This window comes from Berghia stephanieae, chromosome 5, assembly GCF_034508935.2.
Source record: "Berghia stephanieae isolate SIO BIC M18660-M18661 chromosome 5, UCSD_Bste_1.3, whole genome shotgun sequence".
NCBI classification, from domain to species: Eukaryota; Metazoa; Mollusca; class Gastropoda; order Nudibranchia; family Aeolidiidae; genus Berghia; species Berghia stephanieae.
In genome coordinates, this window is record NC_088364.1 from 4,944,195 (window position 1) to 4,966,262 (window position 22,068).

The window sequence follows — 22,068 nt, forward strand, 5'->3', positions numbered from 1 at the left end:
TAGAGATTGTCACTGAACTGGGTTTTTTTTAGGTTTTTTTTTTTTTTTCTTTTTTCCATAGCGTCCTGAGCACCTTTGAGTTGGAAGTGTGAGCTTTATAAATGCTTCGTTATTATTATTATTATTATCATCATCATCATCATCATCATCATCATCATCATCATCATCATCATCATCATTATTATTATTATTATTATTATTATTATTATTATTATTATTATTATTATTATTATTATCATCATTATTATTATTATTATTATTAATTTGAAAAAGGTGTGACTGGAACATTACACAGCAAAGCAGAAATAAAAATATAAAATACAGGGAAAAATTTGGCCTCCTTTGACTGGGGATCAAACCTCAGACCTCCTGATTATCAGTCAGATGTTTGTTGTCAAGGGTTTCACGGCAATTGCGACACTAATAGGTCAGTAAAAAGGAAGAAAATTAGAAAGTCACAATATTCTAGATTTACGATTAAAAGCATCCAAGACAAAGGGGACAGGTTTCTGAAAGGGAATGGAACAGAGGTTGATTCTAAGCACCATTTCGATGTCATTACACACGAACAAACTAAAATGTTTACAAAATACGTGCCACAATTACAATAACAAAATTTTCACCATTTTTCCTCTAAAATTTGGGCATTAAAATCCACATCTGACGGGGAAATTTTTTTTTTTTTTTTGTAATTGGTCGAATTTGGCTTTTGAAAAATGTTTATACAAATAAAATCTGCTGTTACAGCTCTCTTTATAAATGACAGTCCCTGGAGCAGTTTAAGATTTTCCCCCCTCTGATCCTTCTGTTGATCCAGCTGTGACTGTACTTTGCAACTGACAGGTGTCTTATCCAATGGATGGCAATCAATTGTTACTGTTTAAGTAATGCTATAACAACTGGGATAAACTCCCGACCCCATAGGTCTCAAGACACTGAAGGATACAACTTCAACCTTTGTGGCTTTCTTCTTACCATCTATTGTCAGGACTTGCCCTGAAACTTCAGACCAACCTTACAAAACATTATATTATTTTTCTACTCGAGTAAGTACACAATAAGTATAGGCTAGACATAATTTTGTTCATGCTATACATGATTTTGTTTATGCTATACATGATTTTGTTTATGCTATACATGATTTTGTTCAAAAAACGAGCTGTCAAACAAGTTAAATTCTTGAAGCTATACATAAAATGTTCCATGACATTTTGTGATGTACAAAAGAAATCAGCTGTATAGTAATGAATGTCACTCCATTTCTCTCCATGGTAAGGCAGACCTGCCAACTATCACTAAAAAATCGTAAAATTACGAAATTTTGGCTCCAGTTTCAGAGCTTGATGAGCATCTCTAAGTCATGAAAACTTGTTGAAAATGAAAGTAGATGCCAGACTATATAAATTTAAGGATTTTGAAGCCTTTTTTTTTTAAATTTCTTGTGAGGGTTAATTGTTGATTTATAAAGTTGACTTTAGTGACTACAATTTTCATGTCCTAAAAAATACAAATTTTTGGATTTTCAAGATGACAGGTCTGTGGTAAGGTTGGTAAAAGTAAAAAAAAAAAAGAAAAAGTTGTCCTTCAGAGCCATTAGGTTCATGTAGCCTGAGTTTAACCCAGTTTCTATAACATGAAACAGGCAATAGCAATTGCTTGCTACCCTTTGAATAGGATGCTAGTCTATCGCAAAGTACTTTCTGCCAGATCTAACAGTCCCAGCAACCCAATCACTGCTGGGTGGACAGGAGGTCAGAAAAAATATCGACTGCACCCGGGGAATCGATCTTGGTCCCTTTGTGTGTGAAGCGAGTGCTCTACCAACTGAGCTATTGGGATCCCTAAGATTGGTAAGGTGAGGGTTAATCTGCCTCATCTTGCTTACATTAGAATCTGTCGGGGGCTGAGGCAGACAGAAACACGCTTGCGGGTCAGACCTGTGCTCCAGGCACAGGTCCAACTGGGATGTGAGCCCTATCAGTTTCAGGGAAGGAGCCATGAGCCCCCGCCTCACACAAGCTCCCAGCTGCACTGACACGCACTGTCCCGGCTGGTAGAGTGTTGAGAAGCTGATGTGTTGGCGCATCACGCCGTCCCTTCCTTCCTGGCACACTGGCTCTGGATGGGCCACATAGGAGGTCACGAACTGATCTCCCATGGCATTCGTCATGTCCTAGAATATGAAGAAAAAAAGAAAAAAATTGATTGACTTCACGTCCTCAGACATGCCAAATTTTCAGAGACAGATTACATGGAAACTTTTTGAGCACTTCTAATAATAGTAATAGTAACAGTCATAATAATAATAATAATAATAATAATAATAATAATATAATAATAATAATAATAATAATAATAATAATAATAATAATAATAATAATAATAAAATAATAATAAATAATAATAATAAAATAAAATAATAATAAATAATAATAATAATAATAATAATAATAATAATAATAATAATAATAATAATAAATAATATAATAATACAAAACAGGATGAATGAAACACTACAGATGAATGAGATAATGTGGTAGTGGCGTTGTTAATATGAATAAACAAACAGGAATTTCCTGCCCATCAATGATTTGTTTATTCATCTTAACAACGCCACTACCACATTATCTCATTCATCTGAAGTGTTTCATTTATCCTGTTTTGTTGATAAAGGGGGAAACCCGAAACATCTATTTTATTTGTTTTTGTATATTAAATTGAAGCTTACATTCAATTTCACAGTTATTTATTTCTTCAAACTTCGAGCAGCAACAGTTACATTACTATTAGCAATGATGGAACCAAATGGTTTCATTCTAGAAAGAAGACATAAAGGAAACAAATGATTAAAGGGAAAGGGAAAAACAGCAGAATTGCACTGATGAAGCCAAATTGAGGAACGATGAAGCCAAATTGAGGAACGATGAAGCCAAATTGAGGAACGATGAAGCCAAATTGAGGAACGATGAAGCCAAATTGAGGAACGATGAAGCCAAATTGAGGAACGATGAAGCCAAATTGAGGAACGATGAAGCCAAATTGAGGACCGATGAAGCAAAATTGCAGACTGATGAAGAACCCACTCGCCCAGGACGGCCAATATCCCCAGCCACTAAGGGAAATTCCACCCTCCTTTCTACACAGTTAAATCCATTACAAAACATAATCCAAATCAACAGTAACGACATAGCACATACTTTAAGGTGATTGGTGAAAGCGGAGAACTCGTTTTCCCCTGCATCTAGTGAGACCATTTTCCTGGTGATGTTGAGAAGCTGCTGCCATTTGGGAGGGGGAATGCGATAAACCAGTCGGTTCGGGTCCAGCTCAAATGTCTCTCGTTGAATTTGACTAGGGAAGCTGGTGTCTGTTGTTTATAAAGAAATAGTAAATGACAGAAATTGTAACTGTGAATGAGAATGTCAACATTATTTATAGTAAAAAAAATTCTCATGAGAAAAAAAATCCAGTCATTTGAGAGAAAAAGCATATAAATACACTTTTTGGGGGGCATACGGTTGGCAGCCCTGTTAAAGACCCTTTGAAAATAGGAATTTGAAACCAATAATAAAAAAAGTTCCTAATTTTGGGCTTTACCCCACAAATGTCAAAGAATTACCAAAACAATGCAATTCAATTATCTCCCTTTGATATTCTATTGATTATACTTTGCTTCCAAATGAATTTTTTGTAACTCCAAAATCCAAACAGTTCATCAAACTTCAAATGCAATTGTTTTAACCCTTTAGAAAGTTACCAAATTAAATGAGGTTTGTGATAAATTTCCTTTCAAATTCATTTAATTAAGTCTTTCTACTATTTTCAAACATATTACTGAATATTAAGTAAAACCACATTTGGTCTGATAAAAGAAATGAGTATTTCATATACATGATTTTAAATCGAAATTTTGCAGGCAATGGCAGAATGGTAGAATTGTAAAAATTTTAAGAAGTAATAATAATAATAATAAAAATAATATTAATAACAACAACAACAACAACAACAACAACAACAACAACAACAACAACAACAACAATAACCATAATAATCTCCTAGACAACCCTAGTACCGTTTGAGTAGTTGTAGATCCTTTCATCCCACTGAACTCTCACACAGCCTTCGCCTTGGTCAATGACCTTGACACTGGCCGGGGTCAAATCAGTAAGGGTCAAGGTCCTCTTTTCTTGAGCAATCCCATTCAGCTCATAGATGGACAGTACCATCCTTTCTCCGTCGACTTTCTCCACCACGGCCAAAGCAGTTAGAGGCTGTGTCTGCACAGCTAGACCTAGGTGAAGCATTCGAGACTGCATCTCAAACAAATTTTTCTGGGTTTCATGCCCGTTGGCTTCAGCACACAACTCTACTACTTCCTGTTTCGTGTACGGACTTCCTGTGCCATCTAGGTAAGCTGTTTTTAAAAAAAGTAAAAATGTACAAAATGACTAGTTAAATAGAAAATAAAAAACAAGTAAGTTTTTACCAGGTGCAGTATCCACTAAATGTGCTCAAAATGCTTTACAAGGAGTGCCAAGCCAACAGAAATACTTAACATGAAGGATACAGGATGCTTGTAAGGCACTCTTACAATTTTATTTTTCAACAGAGACAAATGCTAATACAAGCCAGGTACTCATTTCACACCTGAGTACAGTGAGAGAATGCAAGTAAAGAGCCTTATCTAAGAACTCAACATTGTACCCCAACCAGGAGATCGGATTCAAACGCAGAATCTATCAGTCAGAAGCCAAATGTCATACGACACGACCATAAAGCTGTACAAATAATAAAAGCTTAGAGAGGTAGGAGGAGTGATACTAAAAAGAAAAGAAACAACAAGTCATGCCATGCCATTACGTGACTGAATAAATATTTTACAAATTTTGGCAAGAAAACTTTTGTGCTTTAACCGCGTTGTCTCTGTCGGAAAAAAAATTTGTAATATCACCTAATAGGCATCATGTCTCATTCTACATATAACGTGTTGCTGTTGGTCAGTGGTCCCTTGCAAAGAGCATTGAGCATGTTTGGTGGATGTTGCGCTCATGTTTTTTAAAAAAATCATATCAATAGGTCAAGATGACCCCCAGCTTGTTAAAATGACTTAAAACCTGGGACTTACAGTAAAAAACTTTTCTGGCCAAAACATTTTTGAAATTCCGGCATAATGTTATCTAACCCAAACATTTTTGAAATTCCGGCATAATGTTATCTAACCCAAACATTTTTGAAATTCCGGCATAATGTTATCTAACCCAAACATTTTTGAAATTCCGGAATAATGTTATCTAACCCAAACATTTTTGAAATTCCGGCATAATGTTATCTAACCCAAACATTTTTGTAATTCTGGCATAATGTTATCTAACTCAAACATTTTTGAAAATTCCGGCATAATGTTATCTAACCCAAACATTTTTGAAATTCTGGCATAATGTTATCTAACTCAAACATTTTTGAAAATTCCGGCATAATGTTATCTAACCCAAACATTTTTGAAATTCCGGCATAATGTTATCTAACCCAAACATTTTTGAAATTCTGGCACAATGTTATCTAACTCAAACATTTTTGAAAATTCTGGCCAAGAGTTTTATGGCCAAAATATTTTGAATTTTCATAAATTTTTCTGGCCAAAATTTTTTGAATAATTCTAGTAAAAACTTTTCTGGCCAAAATATTAAAAATAATTCTAGTAAAAACTTTTCTGGCCAAGAGATCAAAATTAATTTAGTTAAAAACTTTTCTGGCCAAAATATTAAAAATAATTTTAATTAAAAGTTTTCTGGCCCAAAATTTTTTTTTAAAAGCTGTTTAGTCATTGTATACGTATACATATATGCAGGTCTGACATCCAAACCCAATTATGGGCCTAGGTTAACATTATTGTAATGGACAATATTTTGTATCATTTTTTTTCAGATTTTCATTACAACGATGAGTCCATAATGAATTAGGTTATCAGATCTGCAAATAATTTCACGTCTATCATTGTCATGACATGCACAGTCTATCTTACCCATCAGCAACCTCTGAACGACCACACTAATAAAATGCTGCAGAGGACTTGTGAAAGGCGTGTAGAGGGAAACGTTCATCCCATAATGCATCTTGTCCTGGGGTGGAAGGAGTCCGCTGCAAGCAAAGTGCTCTGGTTGCTGGATAGCGGCAAACTTCACATTGCATAGAGAGAGCTGGGGGAGATTTTTGACATCGCTGATCAAGTCTGGAAAAAAAAAATACATGTAAACATTTATAGTGATATAGCAGCTAGAGAATATTAAATTAAGAAGTTAAGGAGCAGGCACCGGTGTAAGATAAAGAACTGAACAAGTGTGCATGAAAGGTGCCAGACAAAGCAAGAAAGAAAAATACAAGAAAAAAATCAGTCGACTGGGGATCGAACCTCAGACCTTCTGATTACCAGTTTTTGTTTTGTTTTTAAGGGTTTTACGGCGTTTGCAACACATTAAGGTCATATCAGCATCAGTAAAAAGGAAGAAAATGGGATAGTAAAATGTTCTAGAATTACAATTGAAGCACCCAAGAAAAGGTTAAGACAAAGGGGAATTGGTTCAAATAGGAAACAGATGTTGATTCCAAGAGCACACTATCAGTGTACTTAGTTTGAGATCACCTAAAAGTCTCATCCAGACACAAGCACATTTCCCCACTATGAGGAACACACTTAACTGTATAATATGTAAACAAAACAATACAGTGTATAACGGAGAAATGATTTACAAGGGGAAAAAAATAACCTCAAGAAACTAACTATACATTTGATTGACTGTTTCCCTCTAAACCAGAGTATTCAGTAAGGGCCAGGACGAAACCAAGTAATCTCGTTCCAAGACAAAGACATGTTGGAAACAGATATAGGAGGATAGAAGACACAGTAAGTACCTCCCTGCCCACAATTGGAGGTCAGGAACCCCATCCAGTGATTAACGGTAATCAGAAGGTCTGAGGTTCGATCCCCAGTTGAGGTCAACTGATTTTTTTGGATGGTTTTTTTTTCTTGTATTTTTCTTTCTTGCTTTGTCTGGTAACTTTCATGCACACTTGTTCAGATCTGCTAGAAGCTGTGGACCTGTGGACTGTAAACAGTAACAAACAAAAATGAAAATAGCATCTTCAAAAAATGAAGAAAATATCAAACACGGAACATTTCAGGCTCAAAACCCTTCTTCAGCCAATAATAGAAAACAATGAAAACATAAAGACATTACTACCAAAAAAATTTTAAAAGATTGACGGCAGTATAACGTATTTGTGTTTTCATTGCTTTTTGTTTTTGGCTGAAGAAGGGTTTTGAGCCCAAAATGTCCCGTGTTTGGTATTTTGTTCTTTTTCGAAGACGTTATTTGTACAATTACCTCTAGCTTTTTCAGCATCAAACTCATCGGGGCTGCCGACGAGGCTCAGTTCTTTCCAAGCATGCTGGGTAATCAAAACGTGGTGAGCTGGTTGAAGCTGGTGGCCTCGCATGAAGCTAAACACACAAGTACACAGCTGACTACAACGACAAACCTGAAATAAATATATATATATATATATATATAAATATAAGGCAGGGGCAGGGGGGAGGGTAAGATATAATCGGGTGATGTAAGATAGGGAGGTTAACGAAAAGGTGAAAATAGAAAGGTTTTGGGTGGAAAAAATACAAACAATGGATGATTCGGGTACAAACCCTTTGTCAGAAAAACAATAAACAAAGGAACGTTGAAAACAAATTAACAAAATGCAGTGATAATTTTTTTAAAACAATCTCAGGCTTCATTCGGGTAGCCCCACCGCTCTCTATGATGGAGAGGTTTAGTTTTTAAGAGTGTTACAGCGCTTGCCTTACACTTAGGCCATGTCAGCACCAGTAAGAAGGAAGAAAATGGGATAGTCAAACATTTCTAGAATTACAATTAAAGCACCCAAGAAAAAGTAAGACAAAGGGGAACTGGTTCAAATAGGATACAGATGTAGATTTCAAGAGCATATCATCGAGGTAGTTATCTCGAGATCACCTAAAAGTCTCATCCAGACACCAGCATAGGATCCCACTAAGAGGAGCACACTCAAACGTTTACAAGGTATGTTCAAAACAAAAATAAAAACGGTCAGTACATAACAGAGAGAAGATTTACAAGGAAAAAAATATCACCTCCTAAAACTAAAATTATATATTTAGCTGTTTCCCTCCCAGCCATGAGCCAGGACAAAACCAAGTAATCCCATTCCAAGACAAAGACAGAAATCAAGATATAGGGGAATGGGAGACACAGAAAGTGACCTCATACCCACCATGGGAGGTCAAAAGACCTCACCCAGATCTTGGGGAGGAGAAGGGGGGGGGGGGGTATATTAAAGTAGTCAATGAAGAGACAAGTTACTGTAAAAAAAATTTTAAAAAGTTCATTTTCATGACCATTTGTCACAAAAAAATACCAATATTACTCAATTCAAAATATGTGATCCGTATGTTATATATTCCAGGAATGCATTTGACACAGATTATGTCCCTTAGTTGTGCCCAACACGGTAAACACTAACATGAGAACAATACAAAAGTAAACACTCTTGGCTTTTGGCTCGATGATATCTTAAAGTGAAAAAAATACTCACAAAAAGAAACAATTCATAAAAACCCCAAGCCACAGCGGTGAGATTCCCAGGCCCGACTTTGGAATTATCACCTGGTCACTTATCAAGGGCAGCAAATGCATTCACCACTCATTACATATATATTATATCGGGCAATTTGGAGGCTTAAAATGATGAAACTCTGTTCAAGTTTATATACTTTTTTTTTTTAGAGGACAACGGCTAAGTTTCATTAAACGGACAAATTAGAAATCTAACATTTAAAAGTCTTTTGCACAGGCTTTACTTTGTCCCTTGCCAAAATACACAAAAAAGAAAAAAATGGCAGAAGAAAAGTAAGAAAAAAAATAAATAAATAAATAAAAAAAGGAAAAAAGAAAAGAAAGAGAAAGAAAGAAAAGAAAAGAAAAAAAAAAACACAAAAGAGACAGAAGAAGAGGAAAAATTACCCCCTGGTCCAGAAAAGTTCGACTCATGGGAATGCTGCTGAAGACATGTTTGGCACTCTCCCGTCTCCAATCGTCCATTTTCTTGCGAGTCGGCGCTGACTGGACCAGCAAGGGAGTGCAGTGAGGGAATGACTTGTCCAAAAGGGAGGCCACTGCTGCATTGAATTGGTGTTTTAACTGAGGAGAGAAAAATGATATGGCGCTCATTTAATTCAGAGTACTCAGGGATGTTCTTTGCTCAAATTTTTTAAAAGCCTGATAAGTTTTCTTGTAGGAATATATATGAAAATATTTCATTGAAAGCTTCTCTTCATCACCCTTAACTCTCTCCTTACCAGCCATTTTCAGGATTTTCCCCAACACTTCACACCCAACTAACACAAAAATATATTTTTTATCACTCAAACACAATAGCAGTAAGTTTTTGCAATAAATAATTTCTTTAGCAAAACATGCTCTATAACACATTGCTCATTTTCTTTAAATTTTATGATGTACAAGAGAAATTTGAATTTTAAAAATGTTGGTTGTATCGTAACGAATGTGATGATTTTCCTATAGTTGGCAAGGCACAGTGGTTTACCAGCGGATCACTTAGTTGAGATGCTAGGTCAAGAGGTCACTACTCTCCTTCTCTTTACCTGCGCTCTGGTATGGCACGTGCCTGCAGTCAGTGAAGCGAGTAGTCTAATTGGTCTGATAAATAATGGCATAGCCAAGTGACAATTATCTTAAATGTAAATCTATATCACTCATGTTATAGATTGAAATCCCCCTCACAAAGTGGACTAAATATCATAGATATCATCAGTATAGTTCTTTCTCAGGAAGACAGCAAAGTAGACTCACATTTTCACTACATTTATCTTTTAAATCAAATGTTTCTGGAATCCCTACAACAACAATCAGACGTTGCAGTTTATTATTATTCACACTAGTACATAGTACAAACCGTCTACTTTCTGTTGCACTAATGTTAATTCAGTTCAACAAATATGTAACAAGTGTAGGGGTGGGGTATCAAATTTCACTGGAATATCTAGCAGTCCATGAGATGTCCAGGCTATCGTGGGTGATGAATTTGGACCAGTTACACAATGTAAACAATGTCGTAATCATTTCCTGGACTCCCACTGACCATGGAACACTTTACTACACCAATTCTACAGTTTTATCATTAAAAGTTCCCACGAATATGGTAAAGGAGTGAAGAAGTTATACTTATTGTAGTACAGGAATATATATACACTCTGCAAGTAGCCCTACAATAATAGTTCTTAAAGACACATCTGTTACTGATTTAAGAAATATGAAATGAATGGGTTTGTTTCATTCATGTCTCTGTTGATTGGTGTGGGAAGGTTTTATTCACCGGCTGCACTACTTGTACAATGTGAATATTGTCTGAATATCTCTTAATTCCTAGGAGGTGCCACTATTATTTTCTCTATCTTGGCTATGTTTGAGTAACCCCCCCCCCCCCCCCCCCCCCGCCCTCTTCTTATTTTCCCCAGTCAAATTGCCTTTGTGTACTAATTGTTGATGTTATATCGTTGTTGTCAGTGATATGAATTAGGTGTAGTGTGACTGTGATGCATTTCTCTTAGCCTGTCTTTTACGTTTGTATGTGTGTATATATGCAGGATGTATGTGTGTGTGTGTGTATGTGTGTGAGAGAGAGAGAGAGAGAGAGAGAGAGAGAGAGAGAGAGAGAGAGAGAAAGAGAGAGAGAGAGAGAGAGGAGAGAGAGAGAGAGAGGAGAGAGAGAGAGAGAGAGAGAGAGAGAGAGAGAGAGGGAGAGAGGATGCCTTTTTCTACCATATTCATTGTTTGTATTATCTACTACGCCACTGTGATGGTATTGTTGTTTGGTGTAATGACGATGGTTTTGTTTCTATTTGTAATAGTGAAGAAAAACCTACAAACACAATATATTGCTTTATATGTTCTTTAGGAGTGTGTTAAATTGTTTAATCAACTTATCTCCATATCTTTTAAATACAATACAAAATACAAATGAAGAGAACATACCAGATGTCCAGCCCATTACATTTATGACCATTAAAACGTAGTTAAAATGTGTTGAATCAGAAAATGAATGTTTTACTTTGTATAATAATATTAAGACTGGACAAAGCATTAATTAGTTTCGGAATCCAACGTCTGATTTTAAAGATTTGAATTTTTTATTGTCCGCAAAACAACAAAAATATTTTTAAATAGTAGGGATTTTAAATTGCTTATAAAACCTATCAGAATAATCACAATAAAACGAAAAAAGAACCAACATAACAAGTGAAAGTAGTACTATCTGTTCCATTAGTTAATATTTTTGTAATGTAAGTGGTCATCTAGATATGGTGTTGTATTACATCACGAAAATGCAATACGTTGTGTCTTAACCCTCAAAAAGGGGAATCCCCGTCCAGGTAGCCACTTTTACAGCATGCAGCTGCTGTTGTCAGTCACTTGCTGGGTTCCAGCAGTATAACTAAGTGAACCGATTTTATGAAGAAATAAACAGCAGTGAAGGAGAGGGTTAAATCATAGAACAGGATACAAGTCTATCTTGCTTCCCCTTAACACAGGGCTGCCAACTTGAAATTACAAAAACTCGTAGTTTCGAAGGGGAAAAAAAAAAGAAAAAGTCACTTTAAATAGTTTTAGAAATAAATAATTTGCCCTCAGCATGGTCCAAAAATGCTCCAAAGTCGTGAATATGGTTCTGAGGAACTAAACTTTCCTTTTCAACATGATTTATTGAGTCAAAGAAGAGAATGTTGTTCTGTAGCTGGAGCCAACAATTCGTATTTCTACGGATTATTCGTAGTACTAGGCAGGTCTGCCTTAACTGTTGCCTTTGAACAGCCATTGCTTACATCTTTTATTTTTAAAATCAACACACCAATATTGAACAACGTCAGCCAGTAAATTTTTAAAAAGCTGGTTTTCAGGCTTTAGCCGGACATAACAAGGCATCCCTGAATATTAGAGACAATATTCTGCCCAAAACTTTTTTTTTTTAAATTTCAATCATATAATGCATAATATACCCATCTTATGAACATTATACCAAAAGCCTTACTGTGTTAGCATCTAAGTGTGCTGGAAATAGACATCTAGTGGAAAGGAACAAAACCACGCCTCTCGGACAGTCGTCATAATGTAAACAATGGCAGTGATTGATAAACATAGGGAACTACACTAGTTTTACTATGGATGGTATGTGTCTAAATAAAATACCCACTGTTTTACTGCTTGATCCAAAAACCAATACAAAAAATTATCATTGAGTAAATCATGTGATAACTAGTCACCCATTAGGTGGTATAAAAATAATAAAAATGATCAGAGAGAGGTCAATTTCATGAAAGTGTTTGCTGCAAAGAATGTGTAAAATAACTACCTCATCCAACATGAGCTGTGCGTGTTGTCTATCCAGCTGACCAGGTAGCAGGTTGGACGTAAAGCTGGAATTACCCAGTCTGCGAGTGCGCCAATGTGTACTCAGCATGTACAAGGTCACCAGACAGCTCTGGAAAAAATCATCATGCTCTTCCACATCCGAGTTAAGCAGGACATGCTCCACCTGAAGACACAGTCAGAAAAAATATCAATATTAATATTCATATGCAGACCTGCCAACCCTTCACATTCCAAAAATGGAATCAGCATGCCTGAAAATAGGAATATGAGACAAAAAAATAGGAATTTCTTAACCATGGATAATTAATTCTTTATCAAAATCACCACCATCTTTGCCACCATAAAGACAGACAGTATTCCGGCACAGCTAGCAAACCTACATATTATCACATGTATTAGGTAAAGGGAAGGGGAAAACTTGCTTTTGGCTATCATTTAAAAAAATCACCTTTTTACCACCCCCACTCCCATCCATCCTCCTCCCTCTTTTCTATTCTTACCATTATCATCATTTTTGAAAATTGGAATTTTAGAGACATTGGGCCGAATAGTAGAAAAAGGAAGAGTGAAAATAGGAATGATTCCGCAAAAGTGGAAGGGTTGGCTGGTATGAATATGGCTAAAGAAAGCATGGAAGGCAAGGTGGAGGGAGGAGGTGAGAAATACAATTTCATAAAACAGTTTCTATTGCTATTGTTGTGGGCTGAGGAAGGGTTTCGATCCCAAAACATTCCTTTTTCAAAGCTGTTACATTCGTTTTTGTTTCATAAATTTACAGTCTAGGCTCGGAGAGATTTGTATGTACATATTTCTATTTCTTTTTTTTTTTTTTTCTCCTTCAACAAAATACCAATCTTTCACCTCAGTCCGACTTAATATAAATACCAACAGATGATTCATACACACTCAATGAAGACTCTTATTACCTGATAATGAATGTCTAGGATTCATTTTTAAAGGTCCATATTGACAGGGAGAGAAAAAATATTTTTTGAGCTTATAATGTGCAGAATGCCTTCCCGCCAATCCCTGTTCATTTAGGACACCTTGGTGCGATATAAATAGCAAATATTGACTATAAATGATTGATATTGCTTTGAATCGAGGACAGACACAACAGTATTTATTGTCTCCTGTAAAATTTTGTCAAAACTAGATACTCGGTTATCGTTGATATAATATACATACATCAACACAAACACAAATTGACACACCAATGAACACCTGCCAACACAGACACATATGTACATACACATATCGACATTACACACACACCCACACAAGCATTCGTACATGCATAAGCATATATGCACAATAAAAAATAAACAACCACATATAGCCATGCCCACAGACACCCACCCACACATACACATACAGATACACACATGAACATGTACACACACATCACTCACCTCAGCCACAGTGAAAGAGTGTTTCACGTTGACCACACTGCGAAGCACCTCAATGCCACCCACCGGCTGGCCAGCTGTGTCATCCACCACCATCATCACAGACATGGCCAGCCTATCCGAATCTGTCCTCAGACTACACACGTCTGTACACGCTTGTGCTGGCAGCATGCGTCTGGGCTCTCTGCTATGGGGGTACACGGATGGACTCCTGTGCTCGCACTCCCGATCCAAGATGGAGTCTTTCTGGACAAACGTCACTACATCGGCCACATGGATTCCAATCTGGGCACAATGAGAAAAAAAAATATATATAGATTTAAAAAATGAAAATCATCAGATCTGAGTTTCTTGAAAGGGACAAATTAGAAATCTAACATTACTGAACCCTTGGCATTCCATGAAGGAATATCGCTGATCCATCAAACAAGATGTCTGATGTCAACAGGAATCACCTTAGAGCAAATTGAGGGTTAATGATCTTGCCCAAGGAAAAAAAAAAAGTGCCTGAAGTGGTGTTCAAACCGGGACCTTCTGGGTTGCAGTGCAATGCCTTAATTAACCACTCAGCCACTTTGACGAGTATGTATGATTTACAGGTAAAAACAGGAACCAGTCTCACCTTAAACGACTGGCCAAGCTGCTCCATATGAATCGCCATCTCTACTTCCTGGGCATCCTCTTCCTCCGTTATGGCAAAGCAGAACAAATTTGTCAGATTGGCCCGACCTTGCATCATTTCCTGTGGCGCAGTTGCACCAAATGGATTAATGAAAACTTGACTGGTCACATGTTCTACTGCCGATTCAAACTGCCTGGAGAGGTCGTATTCGATGTCCAGAATGGTCATCCCTTGATCCACGGACTCTCCAGTCTCCAGACAGCCCACCACTAAGCCTACTGGAAGGGAGAGTTTTGGAACCCACGTCAGGTAACGCACGATAAAAAGCTGTTTCCCATCGCGCTGCTTGTCAGTGCTTTGGTAACGGTCAAACTTGATACCGGTGCTGGGGGTAAAACCGTACACTGGAATGCTTCCTTTCTTTGCAACAGGAAGTCTCGCCTCCGTAAGCAATGAATACAAACAAGGAAAGTTTTGGTCAATGGGTCGAAGAATGCCTGGTTCTGTATGGCTAACTTCACACACCAGAAGGCGATTGGTTTTATTGTGGGGAGATCGCAAAATGCCCTTCACCTGGGAAAGATTCAAATTAATTTGATATTTAATGGCAGACACACTTGACATAGGTTATATAACAAGGAAGGGGTTCTCTCTCTATCTCTCCTTCTCTGTCTCTCTCTCTCATACACACTCTCTCTCTCTTCCTCGCCTCTCCCTCCTTCCCTGTCTCTCTCATACACTCTCTCGACCTTCCTGTCTCCCTCTCTACTTCATTGCCCACCCCCACCCCCACCCCCTCTCTCTCTCTCTCTCTCTCTCTCTCTCTCTCTCTCTCTCTCTCTCTCTCTCTCTCTCTCTCTCTCTCTCTCTCTCTCTCTCTCTCTCTCTCTCTCTCTCTCTCTCTCTCTCTCTCTCTCTCTCTCTCTATCTCCCCTGTCTTTCAATCTCCTCTACCTCTCTCTCAGCTACTACCCAATAACACATAACCCAAACTCCAAGAAAAAAGGATACTACAAAAAAACAATCATTCATATTGAATAAAACAAAAAAAGAAAAAAAAATAGAGAAAAGAAAAGAAAAAACACCCCCACAAACTCAAAAGCAAAACCCTTGTATTTATCATACTTGTCCAAGGAGGCGACCGGGCGATGACCTCTCCGACAGCTGCACCAAGACTTCGTCATCAATCAAAGCATGGCCGCAGTCAAACTGATGAAGGAATTCCACTTCTTTCCCAGTCCACTCCATACCCTGTCTCATCATCTCATCATGATTAGGGGGCAGGACCACAGCCACACGCTTCTCACCCACCACACTCATGCGACAGCGGAAAAAGCCCGGCTGGCCAACATGCAACTTGAGCCTTTCTAGACTCCAGCTATTGTACTCCAGAGTCCTCCCGGCATCTCTGTCTTGGGATGAAAACATGACAAAATCCTCGTCATAGGAACTGATCCTAAACGGCTCGTATCCTGCTCTTCGCTCTGGACTGTAACTCAGACACGCAAATCCGTTTCTCTCCAACACTTGGATGCAATCAGATTTTATCCCTGCATTTGCCAACCCTTGACCAGAATCGGAAACATTTTCTTTCGAGAGCTGAAAGATGATGTCTTCAGTGCTCACTTCTTTGTTCAGAGACAATTTGTCTGCATTGAAAGGAGGGTGATGCTCCTTTTTAGGTTCATGTTTGCTATTGCTACCAAACGCTGGTATGTGAGCATTGCTGATGGAGGAGGCACTGGCACTGAGGTTTGGTAGGGGACGCTGAAAAAACTTCTCCAACGAGTCCATCAAGTGATTCTGATTTTCTCTCTTGCTCACTTCCTGCTGGAATGAGGGTAAAAATGGAGGTACATCCGGTAGTTGTTCATCCATATCTTCTTCCACATTATTCACTATTTCCTGTTTCATTTCCATTGAATCACTTGTATTATTATTGTCAAACTCTTCAACAGAAGATGCTCCTTTCGTTGCCGTTTTTGATGCTGAACTTGCAAGAGGAGGGAAAGATTGCTGCAATTTCTTCTCTTTCTGTTTGGACAGCATGTCTACCATCTTCCCTTCGGAGCTGTACTGTAACTGGACGACTTTATTTCTGACAAAGTCGTAGTTGTGGGTGGGTGGATGGATACTCTTCATGTTGCTGCAGTGTTTGATGTAGGTTCGCCACTCCTGAATGCAATCCCCGATGAGACACAGGGCAATCGGGTCACCCACCACACAGACAAATGACTGGGCTCGGGTTAGAGCCGTGTTGAGAAGTTTTGGATTGGAGAGGAATCCCAGGTCTCCTATATCTCTGCCATCTGCCACTGCCTCTCGGATGTGAGATTCGTGGAGAAGGTTAGTCGTACGAACTGTAGAAATGAAGACGGCCCGAAACTCCTTCCCTATGGATGGAAAATGCAAAGAAAAAAGTAGTTAATGACTTTTGTTTCCTGTTCAGAATTTAAGATAAACTCTCTCAAGTCCACATGAATGGAAAATCGAACAAATTTGTTTGATTTTCAACAATGGTCAACTCGAGAGGCTTAAAGACTTTGAAATTAAGACTGTCTGTCTTTCTTTCCTTTTCAGAATTATAAAATATATTTCCTGTTTGTAATTATACAGCCCTTGCTGAGCTGGTACCAAAAATGGCAGTAAACAATTTTTCTAGACTTCTGTAAAGTCCGGATTCAGATCTGGATCGAGATTTTAAGGAATGACAAAATAAGGTCCCTCGAACACCCTGGATGGTGTAAAAAGAAGCAACCATCACATCCTTTTTCTTCAAACTATTTTAAACAACCTGCAGACATGTTAATCCAAACCCTATAAAATATAAAACAATGAGCTACCTCAAACACCCTGCAGACATTTGTTAATTCAAACCCTATAAAATATATAAAGAGCTACTTTAAACACCCTGCAGACATTTGTTAATTCAAACCCTATAAAATATATAAAGAGCTACTTTAAACACCCTGCAAAGACATTAGTTAATCCAGACCTCATAAACAATAACAAAGAGCTACCTTGAACACCCTGAATGGTGTCGACGTATACTTGTTTAAGGTCCAATTTCTTGGAGCCAGGAGTCTTGAACTTCTGACGTATATACTTCACCTACAGTGTAGTAAGAAAATTATACTTTATATTTAATACAATATTATTATTAATAATAATAATAATAATAATAATAATAATAATAATAATAATAATAATAATAATAATAATAATAATAAAAAGGAAAATTGTGTACAGATGTGTGTTTGTTAAAATACAGATATAAACATATCGTGTGTAGAAAAACAAGCCTTCAAATGGCGACATAAAACACAGTAAATTTAGGAAGATAATAGTATAAATAACATAAATGAATGAATGAATAAATAAATAAATAAATAAATAAATGAATAAATAAATAAATGAATAAATGAAATAAATAAATAAATAAATAAATAAATAAATAAATAAATAAATAAATAAATAAATAAATAAATAAATAAATAAATAAATAAATAAATAAATAAATAAATAAATAAGATGATTCTGACTTGCCCATCTCATTTACTGAATTCAAGTGCCATGAATTTTTACTTTAAATGAGACCCACCTTCTCAAGCTGGTAATAAGTCGGGATGGCAATAAAGTTCTCAGGACGTTTAATCAGCTACCAATCTGGATTTACCTTGATATTTTAGCGTTTTTAATTTTGTTATTATTGGCTGCATAAAGGTTTTGAGCCCAAAACGTTCTGTGTTTAGTGTTCTGTTCTTTTTGAAACCATTATATTCATTTTTGAATATGATTGTTGACAGTCCACAGCAGGGGGCAGTGTGGCTCAGCGGTACAATCTTTGCTTCGTACCTTGAAGGTACCGAGTTAAATCACCCACCGCTGCGCTGTGTGGCCTTGAGCAAGTCACTTCGCCCTGGCTCAATTTGCTGTACTGCACTGTGGCTGACGCCTGGGTTATTCCAGTCTTCCCTTGGAATAGACCCTAGAGAAAAATTTCCCCTAAGGGATGAATAAAGGGAATTTCATTTTTTTAACATTTTTTCTAGCAGCTTTGCTTTCACCCCCAATTCATGTTGCATCTACACCAGACCTGCAAAGTACTACAAATTTTTGGCTCCACCTACAGAACCGCGTTTGCCTCTTTGACTCAATAAATCTTTCTGAAAGGGAAAGATTAGTTTCTTAGAACCACGTATATCATTCAGGACTTTGGAGCATTTTTGGATCAAACAGAGGGTAAATTATTCATTTCTAAAGCTATTTAAAGTGACATTTTTCTTTTTTCCAACTTGGAAAAATAGATTCAAGCCAGCAGCTGTGATATCTACTGACCTGGTCTCTGTAGTTGGTGATGACTGCAATTGTTTGAGGGCTGCGAGGGCCCCACTCCCGAGGCCATTCATCCAACAGCTTGCTCACTTGGCTCACAATCTCTACAGCCTCCATGGGGTTCACGAAAGACGTACAGTCGTTGTTTTGGAGCTCCTTACCCTTTAATGGAAAGATTTTTTTGTACAAAATTTGTTTTAATTTAGAAAAATTGTTAAAAGGATTATAGAGACTCTCTCACACTCTCTCTCTCTCTCTCTCTCTCTCTCTCTCTCTCTCTCCTCCAACTCTCTCTCTCTCTCTCTCTCTCTCTCTCTCTCTCTCTCTCTCTCTCTCTCTCTCTCTCTCTCTCTCTCTCTCTCTCTCTCTCTCTCTCTCTCTCTCTCTCTCTCTCTCTCTCTCTCTCTCTCTCTCTCTCTCTCTCTCTCTCTCTCTCTCTCTCTCTCTCTCTCTCTCTCTCTCTCTCTCTCTCTCTCCTACTTCTTAGTATTGCGATAAAATACATTCTAAAAACTCTTTCTCTACCATAATAATAATTAGTAGTCTTTCAGAGCCATTAGGCTCATGGAGCCGGAGTTTATCCCGCTTTCTTTAGCGTGAAATGTACAATAGCAATTGATTGCTACTCTTTGGATAGGATGCTGGTCTATCGCAAAGTACTTTCCACCAGATCTAACAGACCCAGCTACCCATTCACGGCTGGGTAGACAGAGGGATTAGAAAAAAATCTAGACTGCACCCGGGGATCGATCTTGGTCCCTTTGCATGTTAAGCAAGCGCTCTACAAACTGAACTATCGGGACCCCCATAGATTTAGCCTAGTTAACTTTAATGGGCAGTTGTCCTTTTCCGCAGCCAACGCTCTCTCATATGAACTCAACAAGCACAGACAAACACACACACAGACACACACACACACACACACATACACACACACTCTGACACACAGAAATACAAACAACAAAAATGAGATTTTAGTCATACCTGCACCGAGTAGAAAGTCAATGGGGTGATATTCAACACAGCCGGTACTTTGGCGTAAGCCTTGAGGACATCAGGACCTCCGTAGAACACAGTGGAGATAAACCTTAATATCTCAGACTTGGTTCGATAGTTGATGTTGAGTTGAATCTTCATCGGAGATCTCTGTCAAGATTTCAAAATTTATATGGAAGGAACGGAATTGACATCACTCAGCTCTTTGTTATAGTTAGTCGTTCTCACTAAATTCTATCAATCAGACTATAAACAGACAAGGTTACACATAGTTGTGTGTGTTGTTTCAGTATATCCAGCTCCCAGATGTTGTGAGTATTTTTGCTAAATGCAAAGCATCAATTTCTTAACAAATTTTATCAGAAAAAAAAATTGCTTTTATATAGCACAATATTCACCTAAATAAGTTCAAAGCGCTGTTCTATTCTAAAAACAATAACAAAATTTTTAAAATATTATTTCCCAATTATTTATTCTACTTTACTTTGCTGATGTCCGACCGTTGGCCGATTGTCCTTTACAGCAGCCAACTCTCGTATTACCACAAAAATGCTAAGCTTAACCTTCATTGGAAAGTTCTGTCAAGGTTTTAAAATTTGAATTTCTTTTATTTAGATTTTACCATATTTTAAGACCTGCCAATTTGAAAATATAAAAATTCTTAAATTTTAGAAGATAAAAAAAGAGTAGTCACTATAGTTAATGTTATTGATCAACGGTTTATCCCTCACAAGGATTTTTTTTTAAATACTTCAAAATCCTTAAAACTATGTATTCTGTTATCAATGTTCATTTTCAATGAGTTTTAACGATTAAGACATGCTCATCAAGTTGTGAAATTGGAGCTGAAATTTCGTAATTTTACAAATTTTTAGTAGTAGTTGACAGGTCTGTATTTTGTGTCTAATAATTTCTATATCTTATAATGCACATTTAACGATCAATCAAATAAAACTTACCAGATTTTTATCCACTACATTGTGTGCAATGGGTCCCTGGGCCAAACTGTCGTAATAGTTGAAGAGACGAACGAGGATGGAGACGTCGAAGTACTGTTGTCGTGCTGCCAGTGAGTAGACAGGCGGGGCTATCTGCAGGTGATCTCCTGTCAACACAACACACGTCTTGGTGGAGGCCAAACACAGAGGCATGAGGATCTCGCACTCCAGAGTCTGGGAAAGAAGCAAAGTTTACTTGAAGCAGAGTAGCTGATTTATCACCGTTTCTAAAGCGTGTAATGGACTATAGCAATTGCTTGCTATCCTTTGGATAGGATGCTAGTCTATCAGAAAGTACTTTACGCCAAATCTAACAGACTCAGCTAACCATTCACTGTTGGGTCGACAGGGGGGTCAGAAAAAAAATCTCAACAGCGCCCGGGATTGATCTCAGTCCCGTGTGAAGCGAGTGCTCTACCAACTGAGCTATCAGAACCCCCCCTTTTTGTTCTTTTAAAGAGTTGCTGATTCATAAATTTAAAAATGAGCGAGCTTCTTGACAAAGAGTCCCAAACAAACATATTATTTATATTGAGGGTGAGAAGAATACTCAAAACGTATTGGTAAAGACCAAGCACAGGGAATGAGGATCTCACAATCCAGAGTCTGGGGAAGAAGCAAAGTTTATTTGAAGCACAGTTGCCAATTCATGAATTTAAAATTTAAAAAAAAGAAAAAAGCAAGTTTCTATCTTGTGCAAAATCCACTAAATGTGCTCAAAGCCCTTTACAAATTGTCCTTAACAAACACAATATTTATATTGTAGGGTGAGAAGAATACTCAAAACGTTTTGGACACAAAATCTTCTTCAGCCAACAAGAAAGAACAACAATGAAAATACCCTCCTTATTTGTGACCCAACTTCTCAAAACCGTATCATGTCGGGATGAATAAGATCAGTAAGAGTGACTTTACAATTGAAATGTTACGAAATGCAAACTTTTGGGTCTTTTGCAATGTAAGGAATTATATTTATTCTTCCAAATAAAGGGTAGAGATAAACCCCAAGTTATTTATGTCTATCAATTCAATATCCCACACCTAATCCATCCCGACATAATACAGCTCTACGTCTACCATTGGCTTTGAAAAGATGAGTCACATTTCGTATATATCCAGAAAGACTGGAGAAATGATCTCTACAAAGTAATGAACAAAAATGAATAAATATAACAGCTTCAAAGAAGAACCAAATACCAAAAAAAAAACACGGAACATTTCGGGCTCAA

The 22,068-nt window shown here is 37.3% G+C and overlaps 1 protein-coding gene across 1 annotated transcript in view; it reads right to left on the reverse strand.

Moving 5' to 3' along the window:
* Positions 1–22,068, reverse strand: part of LOC144973840 (3'-5' exoribonuclease HELZ2-like) — a 72,957-nt gene that overhangs the window by 12,167 nt on the left and 38,722 nt on the right. Inside the window, exons 23-36 of the mRNA XM_078916732.1 lie at positions 20,801–21,013; positions 19,830–19,991; positions 18,849–19,007; positions 17,531–17,621; positions 15,636–16,903; positions 14,511–15,083; positions 13,892–14,173; positions 12,460–12,642; positions 8,880–9,230; positions 7,383–7,536; positions 6,023–6,229; positions 4,073–4,414; positions 3,198–3,367; positions 1,886–2,173 (exon numbers count right to left, since the gene is read on the reverse strand). Of these exons, the coding sequence (XP_078772858.1) occupies positions 1,886–2,173; positions 3,198–3,367; positions 4,073–4,414; positions 6,023–6,229; positions 7,383–7,536; positions 8,880–9,230; positions 12,460–12,642; positions 13,892–14,173; positions 14,511–15,083; positions 15,636–16,903; positions 17,531–17,621; positions 18,849–19,007; positions 19,830–19,991; positions 20,801–21,013 (4,443 nt within the window). The remainder of the gene's footprint in view (positions 1–1,885; positions 2,174–3,197; positions 3,368–4,072; positions 4,415–6,022; positions 6,230–7,382; positions 7,537–8,879; positions 9,231–12,459; positions 12,643–13,891; positions 14,174–14,510; positions 15,084–15,635; positions 16,904–17,530; positions 17,622–18,848; positions 19,008–19,829; positions 19,992–20,800; positions 21,014–22,068) is intronic.